At 46.3% G+C, this 27,041-nt stretch overlaps 1 protein-coding gene and 1 pseudogene across 1 annotated transcript in view; one reads left to right on the top strand and one right to left on the bottom strand.

Moving 5' to 3' along the window:
• Positions 1-24,989, bottom strand: part of LOC105469220 (SEC14 like lipid binding 1) — a 77,249-nt gene extending 52,260 nt beyond the window's left edge. The window contains exons 1-3 of the mRNA XM_071083635.1: positions 24,831-24,989; positions 23,240-23,344; positions 22,340-22,432 (exon numbers count right to left, since the gene is read on the bottom strand). Of these exons, the coding sequence (XP_070939736.1) occupies positions 22,340-22,402 (63 nt within the window). The 5' untranslated portion in view covers positions 22,403-22,432; positions 23,240-23,344; positions 24,831-24,989. The remainder of the gene's footprint in view (positions 1-22,339; positions 22,433-23,239; positions 23,345-24,830) is intronic.
• Positions 13,393-13,525, top strand: LOC139359719 (U4 spliceosomal RNA; annotated as a pseudogene).
• Positions 24,990-27,041: the final 2,052 nt, after the last annotated feature.

Here is a 27,041-nt window from a genome sequence, read left to right as displayed (position 1 = left end):
TAGGAGGCAAACCCGCTTCCACTCCACTCAAAGCCACCCCTCTACTCACTGAGAAAAATGCTAAATGCTTCTGGCTGCCTCTCTTACCTACCTGCCACCTGGAGACCCCTCCCTGCTTCGAGTTGTCCCGCCTTTCTGGACAGAACCAATGTACATCTTACATATGTTGACTGAGGTCTCACGTCTCCCTACGATATATAAAACCAAGCTGTGCCCTGACCACCTCGGACACGTGTTGTCAGGACCGCCTGAGGCTGCAGCGTGAAAGGTGCACGTCCTCAACCTTGGCAAAATAAACTTTCTAAATTAATGAAGACCTGTCTCAGATACTCGGGGTTCACAGAATAGAGAAAATACAGAGGAAATATATGGATTTAGTTATCTAATTCACTGATTAGCTACAGTATACTATATTCGGTTGACAGGAGAAAACATGGCCCTGAAGATAAATATCAGTCACGTGGAAAGGGAACTTTCCTAAAACAAACGAAGGAGACGGGGTACTGAGTAACAGGATGTTCTCTGCAGAGCTTTCCGGTTACAGGTAGCCCTGAATCTGGCTTCTAATGGCATTAACGTTTTCCACAGAATAAGGAAACCCGATCTACTTGGAAAAGAAAGATTGCATGTCAGGAAGCGAACTGCTCAGCTCCATTGTGGCCTGAATAAATGTAAACATGAGACTGTTATTCCCACAGTTCTGGGAGGTCATCTACTATCCTCAGGACAAAAGCTTTCTCCGCCACACAATTATCTGCCAGACTCCACACTGCACCAGTATCTACGGCCTTCAGCTATTTTAAGCCCAGCTTTCCTAGCAACTTCCTCCCACTCCCCACCACCACCCTCACCCACACCCACCCAATTATCATGTCTGCCCAGCTATCCAAGTGTCCTTTCCCTCCACTCCTCCAGCACTGTCATTCTAGGACTAAGACACAAACCGGGGAGGCATACGGCAGAGCAAATTAGAGCCTGGGCTCTCGTGTCAATGGACCTTGATTTGGATCCCAGCTGAACAACCGGGAAACAAAGGCCTCCTGTCCAAGTAAACAGAATGAAAGCCACCAACAAAGATGGAGCGCTGGGAAAAAGGGTTACTGCCCAGCAGGGAGACGGATCAGACCAGACAGAGCAAAAGGGAGAAGAGGTGGTGGGAAATAGGGAGGTTTTTCAAAAATTGAGTTTAATTGACCAAATTGGGCAGTCCCCCCTCAAACCAGAATTGGTTCAGAGTGACTCCCAGAGAGGTCTTTTAAAGCAAAGACTGCAAACTGGCCCCATTAGGAATTACGAAAGCCAAGTTCCTGAGCGCTGTGGGCTGATGGCCTCCAGATAGGCACAGGCGCCCTGCCTGCTCAGGGGCACGGCACCCGGTCAGCCCATACCGCTGTCAGCAGGTGAGGCAGCCAGGTCAGGGCAATCACTTGGTAACCGATTTCAACCTGTTTCTTCACTTGTAAAGTGGGATAAAAGAGCCTACCCACAAAGTAAGTGTGGGCAATAAATGAGATACTGCCACACAAGCACTCTCTAAATGTTGTTCCTAGACCTCTTATATGTTAAGTATTTTGCAAATTGCGGTTCAGTGGCAAGATCTCTGGCTGCCACCCAGGAGCCCAGGCTCCTCTGCAGGCCAAGCAGTATCATCTTCACCCTGGGCTTGTCAAGGTCAAATAAAAATAAAGAGCTGAATCCCTAAAACAGTTTCATTTGGGAAAAGAGAATTGCAAGTTGGGGCATAGAGAGAGACCAGGGTGCTCTTCGGTATGTTTGAAGAAAAAACAGAAGGTTGGGGGTTTAATGAGAAAGAGAAATGTCACTCATCTACGAGGCCCTGCTGCGAGTCGCTCCTTTGATCTTAAAGAAACTGGACAGCATATGAAGACTGAATATCCATGTGAATGCCTGACACGAAGAACCTGGTGACAGCATCTACTCTCTGCATGTGAACAGGCTCAGAAGGGTCTGAGGGACTCTCTGAATGAACTTAAAACTTCTGCCTGTTGGCCGGGCGCGGTGGCTCAAGCCTGTAATCCCAGCACTTTGGGAGGCCGAGACGGGCGGATCACGAGGTCAGGAGATCGAGACCATCCTGGCTAACACAATGAAACCCCGTCTCCACTAAAAATACAAAAAAATTAGCCGGGCGTGGTGGCAGCGCCTGTAGTCCCAGCTACTCGGGAGGCTGAGGCAGGAGAATGGCGGGAACCCGGGAGGCGGAGCTTGCAGTGAGCCGAGATTGCGCCACTGCACTCCAGCCTGGGCGACAGAGCGAGACTCCGCCTCAAAAAAAAAAAAAAAAAAAAAAAAAAAAAAACTTCTGCCTGTTAAGAACAAGTTTGACTCTGGTAAATGGCCTTCGTAGCTAAACTATAAAACCAAAGAGGAGGGAAGGGGAGGAAAACAAGAATGAAAAAGAAAAGAAAGAAAAGCAAGAAAGGTGACATACTGTTTTGAAAACTCATTGGTACTAGTGAAGTTTCTGGGAGCTGGCAAGCTCTGACTGATGAGTGAGTGACGGCGCTGAGAACAACCAGTCTTAGAGTCACAGCAGTTATTTCAGCAGCAAGGAGGTAACACTGGTTTTAAAGTTACAGCAAGTCACTCTGGCAGCTGGCCTTCAAGCTAATGCCGGGGCAGACGCTCTGTGTCCCAGCTTTTCTTCTTCCCTGGTCTCTCGACTCTAGTTTAGTTGGGTGTGACAGGGTAAGTCCAATTCATATCATCGATCTTCACGGACTGTATACTTGCTGAGAGCAGAACTCAAGGGGCTCAGTTGTCACTGCAAGCTCCAGACCAAGCACAGTGGCAGGAGCTACGTCAATCCACTCCAGAAAATAACAAAGAGCCCAGGAGGCAGAGGCTGCTGGAGAACTGTCCCATTGGCCGATGGCATACCGAACTCCCGTCTCCCTGGTACATGGCCAATATTCTCAAACTAAATAGCTTTGAGTGCTTTAAACTTTTAAAGTTAAAAATATGATATAGTTTTATGTGAGGATAGTAACAACACCTACAAAGCACTCCAAAATATCCTTCATGAAAAAGAAAACATGACTATGAGAATTCACAATACTTTTTTTTTTTTGAGACAGAGTTTTGCTCTTGTTGCCCTGGCTGGAGTGCAATGGCACCACCTCGGCTCACCGACACCTCCACCTCCCCGATTCAAGTGATTCTCCTGCCTCAACCTCCCGAGTAGCTGAGATTACAGGCATGCACCACCACACCCAGCTCATTTTGTATTTTTAGTAGAGATGGGGTTTCTCCATGTTGGTCAGGCTGGTCTCGAACCCCCGACACCTCAGGTGATCCACCTGCCCTGGCCTCCCAAAGTGCTGGGATTACAGGCGTCAGCCACCGCACCTGGTCCACAACGTATTTTTTAACCTTTCCACCATATGGTAATAATGCAGTCAAAATACACGTCATGTTCATTTCCACAGATGTAAATACCACCCAGAAGAAACTGAAGACACTGTCATTTCTATTTTCCATTCTCATCTCAGCCTTACCAGTCAATATCAACTTCAGTTAAAATGACTATCAAATCAGTACTAATGTGATTCCTTGCATTGAAGGGTTGCCCATATTTTAAAATACTTGAGCCACAATAAGGAGCCGATAGGGCGAAGCGACCATCTGTGGGATTATGACTGAACGCCTTCAAGTCAGAATTCCACTCAGGCAGACGGGTACAGCAGTGCCCGCGGGGCCTCGATTGGCCTCCAACGGCCTCGGACAGCCGGTCCCTCCCTCACCGCGTGCCAGGACCAGGGTCCGGTGCAGAGAGCCCCTCGTCCTGGGAAATGCAGCCGCCCCCTCGCCCGTTGGGCCACCCCTGTTCGTGGGGAACCTGGCTCCAAACCATTCGTAGACGACCTGCAGAATTCAGGGTCGGGGATTCGTACGTAGCAGAGCAGCTCCGTCACTGCGATCTATTGAAAGTCAGCCCTCGACACAAGGGTTTGTTTAAAAAAAAGAAGAAGAAAGAAGAAAAGAGAGAGAGAGAGAGAGGGAGGGAGAGAGAGAGAGAGGGAGGGAGGGAAGGAGGGAGGGAGGGAGCAAGCAAAACAAAACAAATAAAAATTAAAATACAGTACTTGAGTCAACCAGGCACTCGCATTAAACACAAATAGGATAACAAGGATGTTTATTCCCCTCCCCTCCTTAACTTCTGTTAAAAAAAAAAAAAAAAAATTTAAGGACCTAGCTGATTTGGATTCATGAAAGTAAAGCAAAATCTCTATGGCAAAGAAATCCTTTATGAAGCTTGAGTAATGCACAAACCCTCCTTTTAAATGAGAAATGTTTCCTTGAACCTTTAATGTTGACCAGTTATTCTTTTCCCTTTGCAGAACTCAGTCTATTGACCAGTTATTTTTATTTTTATTATTATTATTTTTTTGAGACAGAGTCTCGATTTATTGCCCAGGCTGGAGTGCAGTGGCACAATCACAGCTCACTGCAACCTCCACCACTCCCCACCCTCGCGGCTCAAGTGATTCTCTCGCCTTAGCCGCCCTAGTAGCTGGGATTACAGGCGGGTGCCACGACACCCAGCTAATTTTTGTATTTTTAGTACAGACAGGGTTTCAGCATGTTAGCCAGACTGGTCTCAAACTCCTGACCCCCAGTGATCTGCCTGCCTCAGCCTCCCAAAGGATTGGGATTCTAGGTGTAAGCCACCTTGACTGGTCAGTTATTTTTATTATAACGTTACTTAAATAGGTGCAAACAGTTTCAAAAACAAAAAAACTCATGCAATTATAAAATGTGAACGATGTACACTTAATGGGGAAAATGACAATTTGTTGAAGACCAATTTCCCCTTCAAAATGAATATGGAACTGAACCGGAGGGGCACAGCTTCTTTCAAACCGGGCAGAAGCTGTTTGATGACTCACTACTCTCATCATGTTACTCTATTTAAATCTATATTTGTACAGCTCCCCATCTGCAAAGTAAGTACCCCAGTCTCTAGTCGGCTCAAATACATCATTTACATAGTAATTTCATCCCTATTCTTTTTGTATTTACTTTCACCCATTAAAATAGTATTATTTGTTGCACACAAAAAATAAAAGCCACGCATGTGCTGATGGTACTCAGCTGTAAGCATGCTACACAGATGATCTCAACGTGCCTATGTAGTTTTTCCATTATCAAAATAAAAGTACAAAGACAACCAATCCCCGCTACAGAATTAAAGACACCAGTTAGAAAAAAATGGAAGCATACATATCTTTAGATAAAAATCTTTATACTTAAGATGCCTGATCTCCGTCAATATATCTTGAATGTCAAATGCTTTGCATGCCACAATTGCTTAAGCCCTAGGCAAACAAGAATGTCTACAGGGCCATGAAAGGTTTTATTTCTCTTTGCTTTTCATGCATTTAAAGCAATCACATGATACTGAAAGCATCCAACGGAAACCAAAATATGCATGATATTCAAAAACCATTCCTAATCTGAAATTTTTTTGGTCTAATAAAGAGCAAACTGAGTATAAATCTCTCTCTAACAACAAAATAGCAGTGTGCATATTCCCCTTCAGATTCGCTTGGACTTGGCAGAATACGGTTTTACTTTCCAGAGTGTAAAAGAGAAATTTATGGACTTCAGAAAAGCATTTGGTGTTCTAGGGAACTGCAGCTGTCAGCTTTTAAAGATGCCATGTGTTTGCCCACATAAAAGAATGCAATGAGCTATGGAAATATTATCTGGTTTCATGAACCAGAATAATAACTCCGCAGAGTCATAGGCTGCCAATAGGAGTGGTTTAATCCACCAGGAAAATATTGATCATTCACTATTTATTAAATATCTACTGTGCGGGTTGTACCTCATAGACCTTGAAGCACTTAAAATTTAAATCACACTCTGAAGAACAAAGAAAAGAAAATCAGGAGTAACACTATGACTTGAACACTTAACAGGGTAGGGTCATCTGTAGAATTCTCTATCTTCTCTACCACCTCCATTCCCTCAACACAGGAGTTCACGCTTTTATTTAAGAGAGTCACCACTCAGCTCATCATTCCACAACGGCTTTTACACGCTATTCTTTCTTTGTTAAAAAATTAACAACAACGGCAATCATGAGATGTAAATTAAAGCTGTATTTTCAACAGATGGAATAAAATAGTGGTTGAATTCCTCAAGGAACTTGTCTTTTGGATCTGGAATCTATCAAACATAAAAGACAAGGGCCAGGAACAGTGGCTCATGCCTGTAATCCCAGCACTTTGGGAGGCCAAGGCAGGCGTATCACAAGATCAGGAGTTCAAGACCAGTGTGGCCAATATGGTGAAACCCTGTCTCTACTAAAAATACAAAAATTAGCCGAGCTTGGTGGCAGGCGCCTGTAGTCCCAACTACTTGGGAGGCTGAGGAAGAAGAATCGCTTGAACCTGGGAGGCTGAGGTTGCAGTGAGCAGAGATCGTGCCACTGTACTCCAGCCTGGGCAACAGAGCGACACTCTGTCTCAAAAAGAAAAGAAAAGAAAAGAGGCCGGGTGTGGTGGCTCATGCCTGTAATCCCAGCACTTTGGGAAGCCCAGGCAGGCCAATCGCCTGAGGTCAGAAGTTTGAGACCAGCCTGGCCAATAGGGCAAACCCCCATCTATACTAAAAATGCAAAAATTAGCCAGGTGTGGTGGCTCACACCTGTAATCCCAGCTACTTGGGAGGCTGAGGCAGGAGAATTGCTTGAACCCGGGAGGTGGAGGCTGCAGTGAGCCGAAATTGTGCCACTGCACTCCAGCCTGGGTGACAGAGTAAGAGTCTACCTCAGAAAACAAAAAACAAAAAACAAAAAAACACTACAGCTGGGCGGATCACATGAAGCCAGGCATTCTAGACCAGCCTGGCCGACAGGGTGAAACCGCATCTCCACTAAAATTACAAAAATTAGCTGGGCATGGTGGTGCACATTTGTAATCCCAGCTACTCGGGAGGCACGAGAATTGCTTGAGTCCAGGAGGCGGAGGTTGCAGTGAGCCGAGATCATGCCACTGCACTCCAGCCTAGGCAACAGACTGAGACTGTCTCAAAAAAAAAAAAAGAAAGAAAAAAAGAAAGAGGCCGGGCGCGGTGGCTCAAGCCTGTAATCCCAGCACTTTGGGAGGCCGAGACGGGCGGATCACGAGGTCAGGAGATCGAGACCATCCTGGCTAACACGGTGAAACCCCGTCTCTACTAAAAAATACAAAAAACTAGCCGGGCGAGGTGGCGGTGCCTGTAGTCCCAGCTACTCGGGAGGCTGAGGCAGGAGAATGGCGTAAACCCGGGAGGCAGAGCTTGCAGTGAGCTGAGATCCGGCCACTGCACTCCAGCCTGGGCGACAAAGCGAGACTCCGTCTCAAAAAAAAAAAAAAAAAAAAAAAAAAAAAGAAAGAAAGCTATAAAATTAATTTAAATTTTAAAAATGTACAATACAGACAACAGCCAAAAGGTGGAAACAACCCAGTGTCCATCGATAAGTGAATGGATGAGCAGAATGTGGCAGACACAATTGAGTACGATTCACCCCTGAAGAGAAAGGGAATTCTGCACATGCTAAAACACAAATGAACCTTGAAGACATTAGGCTAAGTGAAAAAACCCAGTCACACACAAAGTCAAGTACTGTGTCATTCTACCCATAAAAGGTGTCGAGTAGTCAAATTTATAGGGACAGACAGAATGGTGGCTGCCAGGGGCTGGGGAAAGGAAGAATGGGGAATGAGTGTTTCATGGGGACAGAGCTTCAGTTTGGGGAGATGAGAAAGTTCTGGAGCTGGATGGTGGTGGTGGCTGCACAACGATGTGAATTTAATTAGTGCCACTGAACTCTGCACTTAAAAGTGGTTACAGGCCAGGCGCGATGGCTCATGCCTGTAATCCCAGCACTCTGGAAGGCCAAGGAGGGTGGATTATGAGGTCAGGAGTTCGAGACCAGTCTGGCCAATATGGTGAAACCCCATCTCTACTAAAAACACAAAAATAAAAGTTATGGCCAGGCACAGTGGCTCATGCCCAGCCCACATGCTTGTAAATATAACGTGGACATCGCTAAATAAACTCAAGAACAGCAATTTGGAGAAGTACATAAAGCAGTCTCCTTCTAGTGTATGTTAAATCCGTCACATGAAAACATGATGTAATAAGAGCCTATTTATACAGCCTGTTGAAAAAATCATTCCTCTGAAAAACTTTTAAAAAAAAGTTATGGCCAGGCGCAGTGGCTCATGCCTGTAATCCCAGCACTTTGGGAGGCCAAGGCAGGCGATCACGAGGTCAGGAGTTTGGGACCAGCCTGATCAACATGGTGAAACCCCGTCTCTACTAAAAATACAAAAATCAGCCAGGCATGGTGGTGCATGCCTGTAATCCCAGCTACTCAGGAGGCTGAGGCAGGAGAATCGCTTGAACCTGGGAGATGGAGGCTGCAGTGAGCCGAGATCATGCCACTGCACTCCAGCCTGGGCAACAGAGCAAAACTCCGTCTCAAAAAAAAAAAAAAAGTTATAATGGAAACCACCCTCCTTTCTTCCTGTCCCATGTACTACAAATTCAAATGATGCAAATCCACACCAGGGGTTCTCCGGGCTGAAGAGGCCTAAGAATCACCTGGAAGGCTTGCAAAGCCAGACTGCGGGACCCACCTCCAGGAATTCCGACTCAGTGAAGAATTAGGATTCGGAACTCTTCGAATTTACATTCTAAACCAACTTTGTGTGAAGAAAATTCAAATGAAGGTAATAGGTGTTTGGAGAAGAGCTTTCTAAATATTAATGCCATAAATCCTGCAACATACCACTGACCACTTAAATCAATTTACTTCTTAAAATATGTACTTGTAGCTTTTAGTTCTGGCCTTGTTTTTTAATACACACACAAGCATTAAACTAGGAAAAAGAAAAGAAACATACACATTTTGTGATTAGGCCTACCTCACGTTATAGAATAACTTATTAATTAAGAAAACAAGAATTATGTAATAACTCTTGGGTTTTAAATTTGGAGAAATCTTAAAATCAGATTACCATTCTACCAGAATCAAGAATTTTACTTAAAATAAATTTATGTTCCATAGGAGAACCAAAGAAATAGGATTTTGTATATACTTTGTATTCATCACTACAGGAGAAAAGCCACTCAAAACGCTAAGTGACACATAAACCAGGACACGCTTTTCAGGCAACTAGAGGGATTATAAGCTTCAGTTCACTGAACTATTTTACTCACAAAACATGATTTGCATCAGATTCTTTTGAACCATAAACAGTAAACACACCTGACCAAAAGACTATGTTCCAATGTAGCCTTTTTTCAAAATTTTCATTATGTCATGGGATTAGAGTAAAAAAAAAAAAAAAACAAAATTTCACTGACAGAGTACAAGTGATGCAAGAAACAAAAACATACACTGCAAGACCCATCTACTCTTCAGAGAAATTTTTTTTTTTTTTAAAGACTGAGTCTCGCTCTGTTGTCCAGTCTGGAGTGCAGTGGTATGATCCTGGCTCACTGCAACCTCAGCCTCCTGGGTTCAAGCAATTCTCGTGCCTCAGTCTCCCCAGTAGCTAGGATTACAGATGTGCGCCACCACGCCCAGCTAATTTTTGTATTTTTAGTAGAGACGGGGGTTTCACCATGTTGGCCAGGTTGGTCTCGAACTCCTGACCTCAAGTGATCCACCCGCCTCGGCTTCCCAAAGTGCTGGGATTACAGGTGTGAGCCACTGCACTTGGCCAAGAAATCCGTTTTTGAGGGCACGATGATTTGATTCTCACCCTGGGAACACTGGCAGTTGCAGGGAAGGTGACAGAGAGAGGCAGAGAGACCAGTGGAGTGTCAGGACCCTACAGCGGCTGCCAGTGCACAGAAAGGACTCTCTACCAGGAGCAGCTGCACGCGGCCAGCTAGACCCAGCCCAGTGAGAAAGGAGGAGAGGTGTTCCAGGCAAGTATGTGGTCAAGGCACCAAGACCTGACAAAAAATGGTATACCTAGGAAACGGCAAGAAATTCGACACAATTAGACTGTGCAGTGGGTGTGGAGGCCTGGCCGTAGAGAGGAGGCTGCAGGGACAGGCAGAAGGCCAATGACAAAGGATTCTGGGAGCCAAGCTTAAGCTGGGAACCTCATCTCAAAGATGAGGTGCATGGACTGGGCAAAGTGGTTCACGCCTGAAATTCCAGCTACTCGGGAGGCTGAGGCAGGAGGGAGGCGGAGGCTGCAGTGAGCTGAGATGGTGCCACTGCATTCCAGGCTGGGCGACAGAGCAAGATTCTGTCTCAAAAAATTTAAAAAATAAATAAATAAAGATGAGGTACAGCCACTTCATTATTTGAGACTTGCAGGCAGCAGAGTCAGGTTTACAATGCACTGACCTCTCTGGCAGCAGCCCCGAGGAAGAGCAGAAGAGTGAGGGGTAGACTCAGGGTCCAGAGGCTGTTGTCGGGAGGAGTGGTCTGGGGCTAAGCCACCAAGGCTACAGAACAGCAAAGAGAGCGCCCATCCAGGAGACATCTCTGCCAGCTCCCATCTGGGCACCACCAAGACTGAGGGGTGAGGAGGGAAGGCTGCCAGGGATGCCTGGGTTTCTGCTCTGCGGGTAAGGTACCTGTGAGGCCGAGCATCTAAAGCAGCAGCTCAGGGGAAAGGGAGAGCTTCCGAGTGGTGTTTTATTGGTTCGGTTTTTACTGGGGTGGGTGGGTGTGGTGGGTGTTTGTTTCTGGTGGGGTGTGTTTGCTGCGCAGGCAGGAGGAGATGAGCTCTGTTTCAGAGGCATGAAATCTGCCTGGGACAGTGAAATGGAGATGTCTAGCAGGCAGATGGTTTGGAGTTTGGAAGCTCCTGGGGGGTATCTCGGGTGAAGATAAAGCTTTGAGATCTTTGGTTTACAAAGTGACAGGTGAAGCCACAGGTTAAAATGGGGCTGCCCAGTTAAGAGCCAGACAGCTATGCCTCAAAGAGCATTAACTGCTCATTAAAACACCTATTATTGCCAGAAAATGCAAAATATACAACTGGGGGTCCCCAAACAGCAAAAGCAGAGGAAAAGGAACAAACCGTCCGTCTGCACCTTAATAAGGCAAGAAAGTGGAATAAAGAAAGTCCAAATCAGAAGGGGAAGGCCGCACACCTAAAAGGAAAAGAAGTAAGGATGCAGCCATCTACTGAAATACACAAGACATTTACAAACTGGATGCTTATCAGTACCTCGGATACTCTACTGATACACCTGGCAGTACAGATCACTGAAAAACAGGTCAGATTTCTGAATGGAAAATGGATCCAGTACATATAAAGATACACACAGCAATTATTTTATATATTGATCCATAATTACAGAGAGAGACTTTCCTTAAAAAAAAAAAGGGGGGGGGGCGGGGAAGGGCCCAGCAGAGTCCTCCCTCGGTATCTGTAGGGGACTGGTTCCAGAATGACCCTCCAATCCCAAAACCCGTGGATGCCCAAGTCCCTGATATAAAAATGGAGAGGCATTTACATTTTACATTTAACCTACACACATCCTCTCATATACACAGACACACATCTTTTAGATACAGGGCCTCGCTCTGTTCACACAGGCCAGAGTGGCACAGTCATAGCTCACTGCAGCCTCAAACTCCTAGGCTCAAGCAGTCCTCCTGTCTCAAGTCTCCTGAGCAGCTAAGACTACGGGCATGCGCCACCACACCCAGCTCATTTTTCAAAAAATTTATCATAGAGACAGGGTCTTGCTATGTTGCCCAGGCTGGTCTCAAACTACTGGCCTCAAGTGATTGTCCTGCCTTGGCCTCCCAAAGCACTGGGATTACAGACGTGAGCCACCACAACCAGCCCTCCCATATATTTTAAATTCTCTCTACATTACTTATAATACAAAATACAATGTAAATGCTACGTAAATAGTTGTTACATGTGTTTTATTCATATTATGTTTTATTGTTACGTTGTTTTTATTGTTTCTCCTGAACATTTCTGATCCATGGTTGGTTGTATCTGTGGGTACAGAACACGAGGATACAGAGGGCTGCTGTCCTCTTAACATCAAACTGTATCTTTCAAGTCCTCTTAACATCAAACTGTATCTTTCAAGAAAATTACAACGCAGTATATGCTTCTTGTTACAACATGCCAAATAATTCCACTAGAACTATACAAAAATGTCTGCTTAACTAGCATACAGGTCAAAAATCAAGAGAGATGGATCAATTATAACATCTGCCAACCAAAATCCTCTCTACGGTGAACTTCTCTGGGGAAGCTTCCCCAGGCGGCCCAAGAGCCCTATCCAGAGATCTAATAAAACAGACAACAGAAAAGGGCAAGGACTGACTGCCCAGCACAACTGGGCACCTCGGACCACAAACACCACCCACCTCCTCAACCCCAGGCCAGACTCCTGCCAAGCGCCTGCTGCGTGCACTACACAGAAATGCTGCCAATAAATTAATCCCTCTCACCTGCTTTCAGTACAAAATATGAGGACCCATTCAGTGGGTTAAAAAGTAACTATAAAAATAAATAAATAAGGAGTAACCATAAATAGAATGGCCCAGTTTAATTTGGGAAAAAAAAAATCTTGCATCTTATTTGCAACTCAAAATTACATAGAATAATCCTAGGAAGAAGAGGGGAGCAGCTGGTTTTAACTATTAGTTTCCATCTCTGCCAGCAAATGTTTAAACAAACTGCTAGCCAGGCTCAGTGGCTCATGCCTGTAACCCCAGCATTTTGGGAGGCCGAGGAGGGTGGATCACTTGAGGTCAGGAGTTTGAGACCAGCCTGGCCAACATGGTGAAACCCCGTCTGTACTAAAAATACAAAAATTAGCCGGGTGTAGTGGCACATGCCTGTAGTCCCGGCTACTCGGAGGCTGAGGCAGGAGAATCGCTGGAACCCGGGAGGCGGAGGTTGCAGTGAGCCAAGATTGTGCCACTGCACTCCAGTCTGGGTGACAAGAGTGAAACTCTGCCTCAAAACATAATAATAATAGATACATAAAGAGAACTGCTAAAGGGTGGCTGCACTGATTGAATTTAGGTCCGCACCTTCTCCTTACAACCTATTTGCTATAAGGAACAATTAAATCAGCAAAAGGTTAAGGTAACTGAACAGGACAAATGACCCAGTTTCTCTAACAAATCAATGGCATGAAAGGAAACAAAAGGAAAGGGAGAATGTTAGAGAATAAAGGAGACCCAGGAAACATAATAACCAAATACAAACGGTTTTATTTGAAGCAGGATCCAAGCAACTTACAAAAGACATTTTTTAGACAAGTGAGAAAATATGAACATGGACAGTGCATTAGATGAAATCAGGCATTATTATTACTTTTGTTAGGTGTGATACCAACATGGTGGGTTTTTTTAAAAAGGAAAAAAGGCTCTTTGCACAGTGGCACTATCATAGTCAATGACGTTTACCCGAGGCACGATTATTGCTAATTGAAAACTTCCCAATACCACAAGACAACTTGCAACAGAGCTGGCACTGGCCATTTCCTTTTTCTTTTGAGATGAAGTCTCGCTCTGTCGCCCAGGGTGGAGTGCAGTGGCATGAACTCAGCTCACTACAACCTCTGCCTTCCGGGTTCAAGCGATTCTCCTGCCTCAGCCTCCCAAGTAGCTGGGATTACAGGTGCCTGCCACCACACCCGGCTAATTTTTGTATTTTTAGTAGAGACAGGGTTTCACCATGTTGGCTAGGCTGGTCTCAAACTCCTGACCTCAAATGATCCACCCACCTCAGCCTCCCAAAGGGCTGGGATTACAGGCATGAGCCACTGTGCCCAGCCTGCACTGGCCATTTCTGACAGTCTCTATGGAGACTGAATATAAAAGGTTTTAAAAAAAAGTCCGCCTTAGTAATCTTAAGCAACAGGAATATAATTTCAAATTTAAAAAAAGAAAAAGAAAAATTAGCTGGCACGGTGTGAGCCTGCAGTCCCAGCTACTCAGCAGGCTAAGGCAGGGTTCCTTGAGCCCAGGAGTTCGAGGCTGCAGTGAGCTATAATCATGCCACTGCACTCCAGCCTAGGTGACAAAGCAAGACCCTATCTCAAAAAAAAAAAATAATAATAATAAAAGCAAAAGGTTAGAGATGCACGCTGAAGTATTTGTCAACCAATTAACAAGACACCTGAAATCTGCTTTAATACACCAGGAAAGAAAAAAGTAGGGACAACCGATAAAAATATTGGTAAGATTTTGTTTTGTTTTTTAGAGACAGGGTCTTACCATGTTGCCCAGGCTAGTCTCAAACTCCTGGCCTCAAGCCATCCTTCCACCTTGGCCTCCCAAAGTGCTGGGATTACGGGCATGAGCCACTGTGCCAGGCCCGGCAAGATGCTGATAACAGTGAAACTGTGTGGTGGGTAAATGGCATTTATTATATGATTCTCTCTACCTGTGTATGCTTGAAATTTTCCATAAAACAAGGTTTTGGGGTTTTTTGTTTGTTTTTATAAAACCAGGTAAATAAGAGAGGCAAGAAGCTGAATCTGATCCATTTTATTTCTCCTTGAAATATTTTCCTACTGCACCACAACTGCCTTCACTCCAGCACATTAAAAACACTTGGATACAGCTCAGGAAGAGCATGGGGAAAACCAGCCGGAACGCACAATGCTCAGACGGAATACAAGGGAAAAGGTCTGGCTCTCTACAAAGCAGCACGTAATGAAAGCTCACTCTAATTGTCCATTTTCAAAACCAAGTAAATCTGACTAATTACACCCCAGCTTTGATTAAATGCAACAGGACTCACACGATGGCATTCACAACTTTACAAATGAGGACAGCACAATCTCCCACTAATTGGCCAGGTCCTTTTATATATCATCAGAGAAAACGGAACATTTCCCTCCACTTCTAGACTTGAACAAAGTTGGGTTTTAAGACAGCTACCCCAAAAAGTAGATTGCTTATTAGTTTGGGTAAAAACAAATTCTACTGCACATTAGGCTGCTGGAAGATCTAAGGATACCTTGATGAATGAAAAAGATGTATTTCAATATCACACCTAACCATCAGAAACTAAAAAAAACCGAATCAGAAATACAAAAAGGCCCAAGGACGAAATATAGGATGAGAGAAAGAAGATGTGCTCTGAGAAGATGAACGACGGACTGAAAATATTTCCTAATAACTAAAACAATGCTGAAAATCTGATGTGCACAGGACCTCAGAGTTAGAAAACAACGTTAGAGAAAAGGGGACAGGCAGCTCAGAGAATATTCAGGCAAGGAGCGGGTGGGAAGATGGATGGTTTCTGAACACAGCTAGCTGCCACGAAGATGGAGAAAGGGCAAAGCAGGACCTGTGCCCCCTGCCCAACCAACCAGAGGAACAACATGGGCACAGCTCCACGTCAGCGAGTGTTCTCCCTCAGCTATTCCACACTCCAGGAAGGCCCCAATTAAGGAAAAGCAGGATCTCCTCGCCCTGAAGTAGGATACATGAGTCGCGAGTCCATCCCGGGATCCCTCACGTCTCCCTGTTTTGTATATGAAATTGGAACGGATGAAATAGCTTCAATGTAAATGCCTATTTGATGTAACAGAGATACACGTTCATAGTCATTTACTCACTTATAAACTGATTCAGTTACCCTGGCATTTGGAGGTGGGATGGGGCAGGGTATCTGGAAGGCAGAGGGGGAGGCTGTGGCACCACCAGGTCACTGTCGCCTACCCTCACCCCTGCTGTCTGTCACACTCCAGCACCTCCTCACAACAGTCTTACACTAGTCACCGGCCTAGTAGGTTACAGAGCTGGTCTGTGGCAGGCACAGATTTGTATCTGGCCTCAAAGCAAATCTCTTTTTCTTCCTTCCTCTGGTCTTAGTGGGAAGACATGAGACACCTGAGAGGAAAGGGGAAAAAACCCCAAATGCCAGAGTACAAAACAAAATAAAGCAAAAGGATCGGGAGAGCGAAACAAATTCTGCTGTACTTAGGCCGTTTAATCAACAGCTGTGGTTACTCCGAGAGCACTGCCCGTGGGCCAGCCCCGCTCCGCAACGAGTAGTATTTAAAACCAAAACAAAACCTATACACTGCTAAGCAGGTTTTTTGGTTATTCAACCTGGAAAAGCACACCACTTAAACGGCCATGAGAGTGTTTACCAACAAGGTTTTGCAACATTTATGAAAATTAAAAAAAACAACAACAAATTAGCCAACTTTATCACAAAAGGGCTTTGCTCCCAGGTGACATACTGGTTAACTGAGAGACCATAGCGTGTTACTTCTGTTCCATGTAGAAAACATAAATCCCTTGTCTGAAAACAGAAGCAGAGATGCACTTTATTTCCTTATTTATTTGTGAAACAGGGTCTCGCTCTGTAACCCAGGCTGGAGTACAGTGGTGTGACCATAGCTCACTGCAGCCTTGACCTTCTGGGCTCAAAGGATCCTCTCTCTTCAGCCTCCTGAGCAGCTGGGACTACAGGCCCACCACCATGACCAGTTATTTATTTTTATTTTATTTTTTTGTAGAGACAGGATCTTGCTGTGTTGCCCAAGTTGGTCTTAAACTCCTGACCTCAAGAAATCTTCCCACCTCACCCTCCCAAGTTCTCAAGTAACTGCACTACAGACAGGTGGCGTCATGCCCTGGAGATACAGTTTAGATCTGAATGTCCACCATTCACCAAGTCCTCATCCTCACAGTTTGTGTGAACAAGTCACACACATCTGCATGCCTACAGACTATGTCCTTAGCACCTGTGCTTGGGAGAACAAGACAAATAACCGGCAAGGTCACTGCCCTGGAAGGACACACAAAATAGTTGGAGAGCAACACTCAAGAGGCTTTGTGAATAAAGAAACTCCCACTGCAAGTGAAAGTACCTAATACCGACTCCAACGTTAAGAATGGATCCTGGGGAAGGGAGAGAAACATGAATGGAGTCTTCAGAGGCAGCGGGGAGGCGGGGAAGGACAAGATGGGTAAGATCTGGAGAGACAGATGGGGAATGGCAAACATCTGAGGCAGAGAAGTCTGAAAAGAAAAAAGAAAAGAGGGGGCAGGAAACGGCACTGTGCGTCCGGGCCAACAGGAACAAGACAGAAACAAACGTTCAAGTTCAAGCTGGGAAGTGTGCATAATTATGAAATAAGGTTAAACGGACCGGGCAGAACACAGCCATAAAGGGCCTTGCCGAAAAAAGCACAGGAGCTGAGATGTGCGAGGACAGATAACAGGAAAGCCTTCAACACAGGACAGACACAATGGAAAGTGTGTGGCAGGGGAGCGCAAAGTGACCTATGGGATGGAAGATGTAAATGCGCAAAGGAACAAGGGACCCCTGGTCTTTCCCTGCAAAGAGAGGGGCTTACGCTGCAACGATGGCAGTGCTGGGATAGAGAGGGACAGAAGCAGGTGCCTTGGTTCCTGAAGGCACAGTCTAAAGTGTGTGTCTGTTGAAAGGACGGAGACACTGAAGGGGTTCCTGAAGAATGCCAGCACTCCTAGAGCACAGTGAAACTGGGATGAGGGAGAGGAAAGGAGAGAGCAAAGAATGAGGTGACCGCATCTGCTGTGTCATGGAAAGCCCAGGCAGAAACGGCACTGGACAGGGCGGCAGCTTCTGGGATGCACAGGAGCTAGTGGAGCCTATTCGTGTGTTCCCACCGGTCACAATGAGGACAGCTGTCCTCAGCAGAAGACAGACCTGAGTCCAAGCCATCGTCTCACCTGCGGCTGTCACCACAGAAATTGGGTCCAGAAGGTGGCCTCTCATGTTCTTCCCTCTCTCCCACAACTCTCCTTAAGGGCTCCTGACCTTGACCTCTCCCACCCTGCCCTCCTACACTAGGTGGCCTCCCGCCTCCTTCATTTTCCCTTTGAAGCCTTTATTGAGGAGCCATTAACATGGGGGGAGGAGGGGAGTTGCATTTGACCATGTTTAACTTTTAAAGTTTGTGCTTTATCTTAGAAATTTCCAAAAGAAACACTTCAACTCAAGCACCCTAGAATTATACCTCCCACTCTACGTTCCTAATCTGTGGGATCATATCATTATGCCCCCATGAGATCGTAAAGCCTTTAAGGCACAATCAATCAGTGTGTTCTTCACTGATTCATTGCTCCTCCCCACAAGCCAGGAAGCGTAGCCCTTCTGTTAAAACTGATCAAACTGTACACCTGACATGTGACCATTTCACTGTATGTAAATTATAACTCAATTTAAAAAATGAGTCCCTCACACCTTTGTCAAAACACAGGACATGCGCAACCATCCCACCAGAAGGCTCCCGGTGTGCCCTCCCTGTCAGGTGTGAGGCTTTCGTTTGTGTGTGGCCAAGAAGTTTTGATTTCTCTTTCCTAAAATGTTTCAGGTACACACCCGTGGGTAGGAGGAAGAAGCACAGTATGAGAAAAGAACACCAAATCCCAGAATCAGATCTCGGCACTACCTGTGTAAGTTTCACCACCTCAGAGTCTCGGATTCCCCGCCCTCCTTCCCAGGGAGGGTTGAGCTAGGTGATTTCTCCAACTCGCTGAAAGCTCTGACATTCTGTTTCTGGGTTGGTATCTAACGAAAGAACACCACGCAAATACCTACTGAAAAACCTCCACTTCAATTTTGCCTATGTAAATATCACTGAAGCGAGTTAATGAGAACTTTAACATTTTTTTTAATGGTACTGACCTCAAAACAAATGGTAAATTTTCATTAAATCAAGTGAGATGCAATTAACATATCTGACCCGACTGTGTACCTATTTATACTCGACACTTTTTACCTAAACAGTTTTCTGGCAATACTAAATTACAAGTAAACTCTTGGTTAAAACAAACAAACAAGGGCATTAAGTTGAGTGGGTGGCATTTTTCCCCCCTCTCTCACCTCACAGGACTCACATAAACCAGGACTTGGACCCACCTCCCGTGACTGCGTGCCGGGCACCTGCCAGCCACTCCTGACGCCATCATGCATTCTAGTGAGGCACGTTCGCTTTCTGACGTGCTCACAAATACGTCGGCGGAATACAGTTCCGTTCTCACCTTAACTGTATCTATACCTCTTTCCTCACTCTGAATGCTGAACTGGAAAGGACATTTTCAGGTTAACTCATTTTACTGTTTTCCTCAATGAGAAAAAAATAAAGTAAATACTGAGGATTTTATACCATACAACTACAGTAAGAAATGTGAGCAAAACACACCACACAAACATCACCCACAGTCTACTTCTGGAAGGAAAAAGGTAACATACTTCATTTTCGGATTTCCAAATGTTTTCTTTATACTACAGGGTGGAAGAACATACATGCGTGTGCATGCGTCTGTGGGTTTATTTATTTATTTATTTTTGCCTAACAATTCAAAAGAAAATTTCCTGAAGCTGGTGAGGCAAAAAGAAAAGTTTCTAACTAGTAAGTTTTAAATCATAAAAAAAAGGAGAAGAAAGAAAAAGAAGGGAAATTAGCCACTACCTCAGAACAAAAATTTTAAAATGGTTTAATTGTAAAAACTTGGTGAGAGCTCAGAATTTGAATTTCGAGTTCTGTAAAGTCCTGCATAAACCGGCAAGGCAAACGTCACAATTTTGAAAATAGTGAAGTAAGGGAAATAAGGAAGTCCAAACCGTAAACAATCCAAACACCTCCTCTTGATTAAATCTAACGTTTGGCAAAGAAACCAGCCTTTGCCTCAAACTATGAGGGTTGCGTGAAGCTTTTTAAGTCACACTCAAGTGTTTTGGAAAACATCCGCCACTCCACCCAACTCTCTGTCCTGTGTCCACCCCGGGCCATGGGCAGCCACTCTGCCTTACCCGGCGCTGCCCACTGCCCACAACCCCAGCGCCTCCTCCCCAGCTCCACCAGCCCAGCTCACTGAACACGGGTCAGGCCTCCCACCCAGGGCAGACAATCCGCAGGCTAGCCAATATCCTCAAACCCAGGGCCAGGGCAGGGGTGGGGGTGGGGAATGAACTAGATCAAGTTTCTCTCAAGGATGTGAACTATGAAATGTGACAGGAATTGGTCACTTAGAAACTGAAAGAATGCAACAAGAAATGCCACAGAGTTGAACTGGGGCCAGAGGGCTTTTGGACAGCTAAGCAAGTCCTCCAGCTGAAGCCACAAGGAAGGGAAAGCAGGACAGAGCAAAGCAGCCAGCTGGTGGCGGGGGAGAAGGCTCCAGCACATGGAGCCAGGCACAGTCCCATGGGACAAAATCCTAGACAAAAACTGTGGCTGAGGCCCCCAGAGCAGCGAGGAACCTCCCTCCACCACCAGGCTCTGGAGCTCAGCCCATCCCAGCTCGAATTCCCGGATTCCTGTGCGATTCCTATCACACTATACATGTTCCCACTCACAAAACTCCTTCCCAAGCTGGCTGGAGAGAGTCTTTGTCTCATACAACCAAAAGCCAAAACAGCGCAGATAACATGCAAATGGCAAACATGGTAAGTCAACAACATAATATACTCAACAGCCCTAGTTACACATATTTAAGAGTAACACAGAACTTCTTACCCACACACACAAACCAAAACCTCATACCTGAAAGGGAAGGCACACCAAGGAACCTTCACGGGGGATGGACGCAAATGTCCTGTCTTTTGACAAAAGTGTTAGGGATTCTTTTGTTAAAATTGGTCAAACTGTACACCTGACATGTGACCATTTCACTGGATGTAAATTATACCTCAATTTTAAAAATGGGCCAGGTATGGTGGTTCACACCCATAATCCTAGCACTTTGGGAGGCCGAGGCAGGAGGACCACCTAAGGGCAGAAGTTCGAGACCAGCCTGGCCAACATGGAGAAACTCCATCTCTACTAAAAAAAAAAAAAAAAAAAATTAGCCAGGTGCGGGGGCAGGCACCTGTAACCCCAACTGTTCGGGAGGCTGATGCAGGAGAATTGCTTGAACTCAGGAGGCGGAGCTTGCAGTGAGTCAAGATCATGTCACTGCACTCCAATCTGGGCGACAAGAGCACACTCCGTCTCAAAAATAAAAATAAAAATAGGCCAGGAGAGGTGGCTCACGCTGGTAATCCCAGCACTCTGGGAGACTAAGGTGGGTGGATCACCTGAGGTCAGGAGTTCGAGACCAGCCTCACCAACAGGGAGAAACCCCATCTCTACTAAAAATACAAAAATTAGGTGGGCATGGTAGTGCAGGCCTGTAATCCCAGCTACTTGAGTGGCTGAGGCAGGAGAATGGCTTGAACCCAGGAGGCAGAGGTTGCAGTGAGCTGAGATCACGCCATCGCACTTCAGTCTGGGTAACAGAGCCAGACGCCGTCTCAAAAGAATAAATAAATAAAAATAAATTTTAAAACAAACCCTCTCATGTAAATTGTTCCTATAAGAGGACTTTTTGTTTTTCAAAACTATTGATCTAGATAAATCCCACAAACATACACTGAGCAGAAGCAGCCAGCTGCTAAAACACCTGTGTTTCTATTTATAGAAGGAACAGAAACAGGTAACAGTCCCCTGTGTGTTAGGAGTCAAAACAGTGGCTCACTTGAACCAGGGCGGACTTCTTCCTGGGTCGCCTACGTTCTGGTTCCTGACTTCCTGACCTTGGTGCCAGTATCCCAGGTGCGCTGAGTGTGACACACGTGTTTTCATCAGGTGTGTGCTCATGAAAGACACATTCTCCTGCCTGTATCATATTTTCTGGTATGTATATCTTAATAATAACACAAAAGAGAAAGGAAAAGAAGGAATACCCTACAGTAATCTAAAAATAACTGGAAAAGGTTTGCTTTGCATCTAGTAATATGCTTATTTTCAGTCAAATTCTTCAGTGACATGATCTTGACTCACTAAATAACAAAGAAAATTAAGACTTTACCCCATGTGTGGAATTCTAACTGAACTCATGGATTTGATACTGGGGGAAAAACTCATTCAGCTGAGTCATTTGAATCAGGTGAGTAAAACTCCATCGCACAGTGCTCAGTTCTAACACTACCTAAAGTGAATTCACCCACAGGCAGAGCACTCTTCCACGTGAGCAGCAGAGACCACACTCCACATCCCTTTGCTGCTCTAACAAAGAAAAAAAAGAGCACAATCCCGAAGAAGTGCTTAGAATCCCACTTCCGTGTGTTCAAAGGGAGAATTAACTTCAATTCATACATTACCCTGAAGTGCATTTTTTTAACGCGCAGATTTTTATTTTCAGAGGCTTACGTTTTAAAAACATTTTACACACTCTCGATACAGTTCATAAGCATAAAAACAGAATAAGTACAAGTGACGCCATGGAAACAAACAATAAATCTATAGATCATCAAATTCTAACACTGTATTTTATAAATAAGAAGCCAAAGAGTAAATTGAAATGTCAAGTACTTACAGCCATAATTAATTCAAAGGGGTATTTGTACACCCTCACTGGCGACTGGTATTTCTGCACCATGATTGAAATACAACAGCAATCCTCTCACACCTGCAAAACATAAATATATGTGATAAATAACCACAGAGCAGAAACAAATTATTAGTAAGTTTGCACTGACACATCATACCACATTCTAACGACAGAAAGAGACCACAATAGGTCATAATTCTATGCACATGAAAATGAAAAGATGATATTTAAATACACAAGGGCAGGGGGAGGTAATTAAACAATAAGAAAAAGCGAACAAAGTGCAATGAGGCAAACAGTACTGGTGTGAGAGGGGCTCCAATCCCCTCATCGACTTACTGGGATTCGGCATTCATTACACGACCTGACCTGAGTCCTTTCCAGCAATGAACTGTTATGATTCTATTATTCTAATAACCAACATAATTAGTGCTTGGATCATTTTCTCTTAAACAACTTCTACCAGAAGCCAAATAAAAATGATCTCGTGTTAAGATATTACCTCTGGGAAAACAAATAAAACTGGAAAAAAATACTACTGTATCTCAAATTATGGTATACTCCTCAAAAGCTAGCTTCAAAGGAAAAGTGTCAATTCCTATTTTCTAACTGTGTACACTACAGCTTTGGCGACCCGTCTTCAAGTGGCAGAGATGCCAAGTACTCTGGCTAAAGAGGCTTCACTGAAATCTCTAGCCTCAAATAGCTACTATCTGTAAGGAATCGGTTAAATGTTCACACCTAATTCACAGTAGGGGAGCCATCCTTACGGGCACAATCATTCTCTAGCGTCAGCCTACATGGTTTGCTCTAAGAACACACTTGGACTTCCCAGTCCTCTGTCTCCTCTATTTAAAGTGAGAAAGAAAAATCGAATGAGCCTACCTGTCTTGTTGAGGATAATCATTAAGAATGGTATTTTCCGCTGAACATGGTGAGAGGATATTCAAACATATAAAACTGAATATCCTCAAGGAGCCCAAAGTCTAGCTGTTAAAAAAAAAAAAAAGACAGATTACAAAGATATATTTTATTTCAGAAATTTCCAAGATTCCTTCTTTTTTTTTTTTTTTTTTTTTTGGAGACAGGGTCTCTCTCTGCTGCCCAAGAGTGGCACAATCTCCGCTCATTGCAGCCTCCACCTCCTGCACTCAAGTGATCCTCCAGCCTCAGCCTCCCAAGTAGCTGGGACCACAGGAACGCACCACCATATACTTTCTTTTGTAGAGGGTTTCCCCATGTTGCCCAGGCTGGTCTCAAACTCCTGGGCTCAAGGGATCTGCCCACTTCAGCGTCCCAAAGTGCTACGATTATAGTCATGAGCCACCGCGCCGGTATCAAATTCCTATGTATACCACTACGTTTAAACAGTTTTGGAACTTTCTCTGGTATGTCTGGCATACCTCTCAGAGGAGGAGGTCATGGTGGAAACCACCACCATCTGACAGTGTGAAAACGGCTAAGGAATAACTCTGGGTGACTACGAGTAAGCCATTTGCCTTCCCTAGGACTCAGTTTCATCTCTGTAACATGAGGTTTTCGGGAAGATGATCTTGAAAGACTTCCACCTCTAAAATCATGAGAATCAGAGCCAAACTCCCAAGTTCTCCAAACTCGACTTGAAGCTTTCCTAATACTGATCTTGACTGCGAGACTGACACATCCTGATGTGCTGGGACCACGTTCTTTTTACTTCTGCAAACCTTACAGTGTTGGCGCACAGTGGGAATCCAATCATCTTTTAAAAATTTTATTGGGAAAATTAATTTTAGGGTTATCTCCCAGATAAGAGGACGATCACCGGGTACAAACAAGAGTGGGGGGAGGAAGCAAAAAAGGGTAATGCTCGTTTAAGAAACTATAACATCCATTCAGGATTCCACCGCCTGGTAGAACTGGCTACACTCACTTAAGAACCTGCTAATTCACGAGCTTGTGAACCACAGCCAGGTCCCAGCTGCCGATGCTCTGGTCCAGATAAACGCCCTACGCGGGCATCCGGAGTGACAACGACCAAGCGGCATCCAGGACCCGGGCGGTTTCTATTGCATGACAATCGCTGTTTAAACAGGAGCCAATGGCCAGACCCACTGAACGCATCCCGAGCAGGCTCGAGGGGCGGCCAGCGCCCGGGGCCGCTTAGCAGGGGTCCCGCGCGGCTGCGCCCCACGGGGCCAAAGCCCCGGCCGAGGGGAGAGCGGGGCGGGCACTGGCTCCGGACCCGAAACTCCGCTCTCAGCAAAAAGCGGCTCCCGGGAGCTGGAAGCCTCGCGGGGTGGGGGCGGGGGCGAGGGGCGAGCAGGGGGGCGGGGGCACAGCCCGTTTCGGGCGCCGAGGGCAGCCGGGGCCGGGGAGGGACGGGCGCAGCGGGCGGGCGGCCGGGAGTTCCGCTGGGCCCGTCCGAGAGGCGCCGGACTCCACGGAGACCGGGACCGGGGCAGGGGCGCACTCGGACCCGCCGCGACGACGAGCCTACCTCTTGTCAGAAAGGCCGGGCCTGGGACGCGGGGTGGCGAGGGACGCTCATACCGGCGGCTCCGCTGGGCAGTCGCGGTTCCACTGCTCGGCGGCCGCAGCTCGACCGCCGGTTCCGGGGAGGGGGCCGGGGAGGCGGGAGGGGGAAGGGGCGCGGCGAGGGCACTTGTGGTTGTTACGGGTGACGGGGTGGGCGGGGCCGGGCGCCGGTAGGGGCGCGCGTGCGCGGCCGCGACCGAGGGAGCGGGGGCGGGAGCGGGTGACGGTTGCTAAGGAAGGGGAGCGGGGGGGGGTTGGTGACACCCTGGGTCCAAACTGCGCAGGCGCGAGCTCCAGACCCGCGGGCGTGGGAGGAGCTCGCAGAAGGCGCCGGCCCTGACGCACGGCCTGTTAGGCCCGAGGTCCTAGTGGACCGCCCAGTTTTGCGTCACGTGTTGGGGGGCGGGGCACGGGTGGGACTTCGCGAGTAGCGGGCGGAGGCTGAGTGAGGCCCCTGGGGACTGCCAGCATGCCTGAGAGGGGTTCCGCCGAGCGGGAAAAGGGAAGTCGGCGGGAGGTTAGAGCCACCGAGGCCCTCCCGCCTGGCTGCTGCTCTGAGGCCTGCCTCTGGTCGGTCGCCCTGGCGGCTGCCCCCGTTCTTCCTCATTTCTTGTTGACTGTTCACGAGCACCAGCCTCCTCGCGCGCAGTGCCCCGACCGCATTCTCGGCGACTAATGGGGAGGAGGCGGACGCCGGTGCTGCGCGGCCCAGGGCTCGGTAGGGCCCGGGTGGAGCCCAGCGGCATTCTTGTCAACACATCCAGACGGCTCTAGTGTCGGGCCGCGGGCTTGAAAATGAGACACGCGCCCAGGGTCTGCCCCTCGGAATCGAGGGGTCCTCGGTGGGGTTGCTAAGGACCTCGCGAATTTCAGCAGGAGAGCACAGTCCAGCTCCAATTTTCAATCGGGTACACTGAGACATTTGGGGTCCTTAAGAGGAGCTCATGACCAGAAAGGGGCACCTCGTATGTCCACCCACACAGCAAAGCTGGTTTTATAACCAACATGCAATTTCACCGTCAATGTCACTGTTGTTCCGTTCACATTAGTCACCCTGGGTGGCTGTACATTTCATGCTGCCATTGGACAGAACGTTTTTGGGCCTGTTTAGGAATTTCCATCAAAGCCAATTTACCAGACACACAAGCAAATCATTCATGGCCTCATCACCCCTTGTGTTCCACGTTAAACCATCATCTTCCAGCTTGGTCACCCACATTATTCACTACACTCAGTCTGACTGGCTTTTGCCTGTTTGTGGAAATCACATCCACCTTCAAAAGATGCTTTAAGGCTGGGCGTGGTGGCTCATGCCAGTAATCCCAGCACTTTAGGAGGCCAAGGCAGGTGGATCACCTGAGGTCAGGAGTTTGAGACCATCCTGGTCAACATGGTGAGACCTCCTCTCCACTAAAAATACAAAAAGTAGCCGGGAGTGGTGCCAGACGCCTATAATCCCAGCTACTCAGGAGGCCGAGGCAGGAGAATTACTTGAACCTGGGAGGTGGAGGTTGCAGTGAGCCGAGATCACGCCACTGCACTCCAGCCTGGGCAACAGAGCAAGACTCTGTGTCAAAAAAAAAAAAAAAAAAATTTGACCTGACCTGATGAACTTCTAGATGTAACCACCAATTTACAGGAAGTACAGAATAGAGGAACATGCTAAATGACACCACGAAAAACAACTGGCAAAGTACAGACTGTGGGAAACAGTACAAGACAAATATATTCTTTATCAAATTCCAAAGGAAAAAAAGAGGGGAAGGGTCAATCTACAGATTAAAAGAGACTGGCAAATTTGTTGAGCCATACATTCATTTATGATTTGCAAGCTTTTATATGTGTATTATACTTCAATTAAACATTTTGAAGAAAAAGCAGACTTGAGACATCAACCAATCACAAAAAATTTTATTTCCTTTTTTTTTTTTTTTTTTTGAAACGGTCTCACTCTGTCCACCAGGCTTGAGGGCAGTGGTGCGATCTTGGCTCACTGAAACCCTCCGCCTCCTGGGTTCAAGTTATTCTCCTGCCTCAGCCTCCCGAGTAGCTGGGATTACAGGCGAGTGCCCAGCTAATTTTTGTATTTTCTTTTTTTTTTTTTTTGAGACGGAGTCTCGCTGTGTCGCCCAGGCTGGAGTGCAGTGGCCGGATCTCAGCTCACTGCAAGCTC

Source organism: Macaca nemestrina, chromosome 17 (genome assembly GCF_043159975.1).
Source record: "Macaca nemestrina isolate mMacNem1 chromosome 17, mMacNem.hap1, whole genome shotgun sequence".
In the NCBI taxonomy this organism is placed as follows: Eukaryota; Metazoa; Chordata; class Mammalia; order Primates; family Cercopithecidae; genus Macaca; species Macaca nemestrina.
The sequence above is the reverse complement of the archived record's forward strand: the minus strand, read 5'-3'. Positions and strand labels throughout refer to the sequence as shown.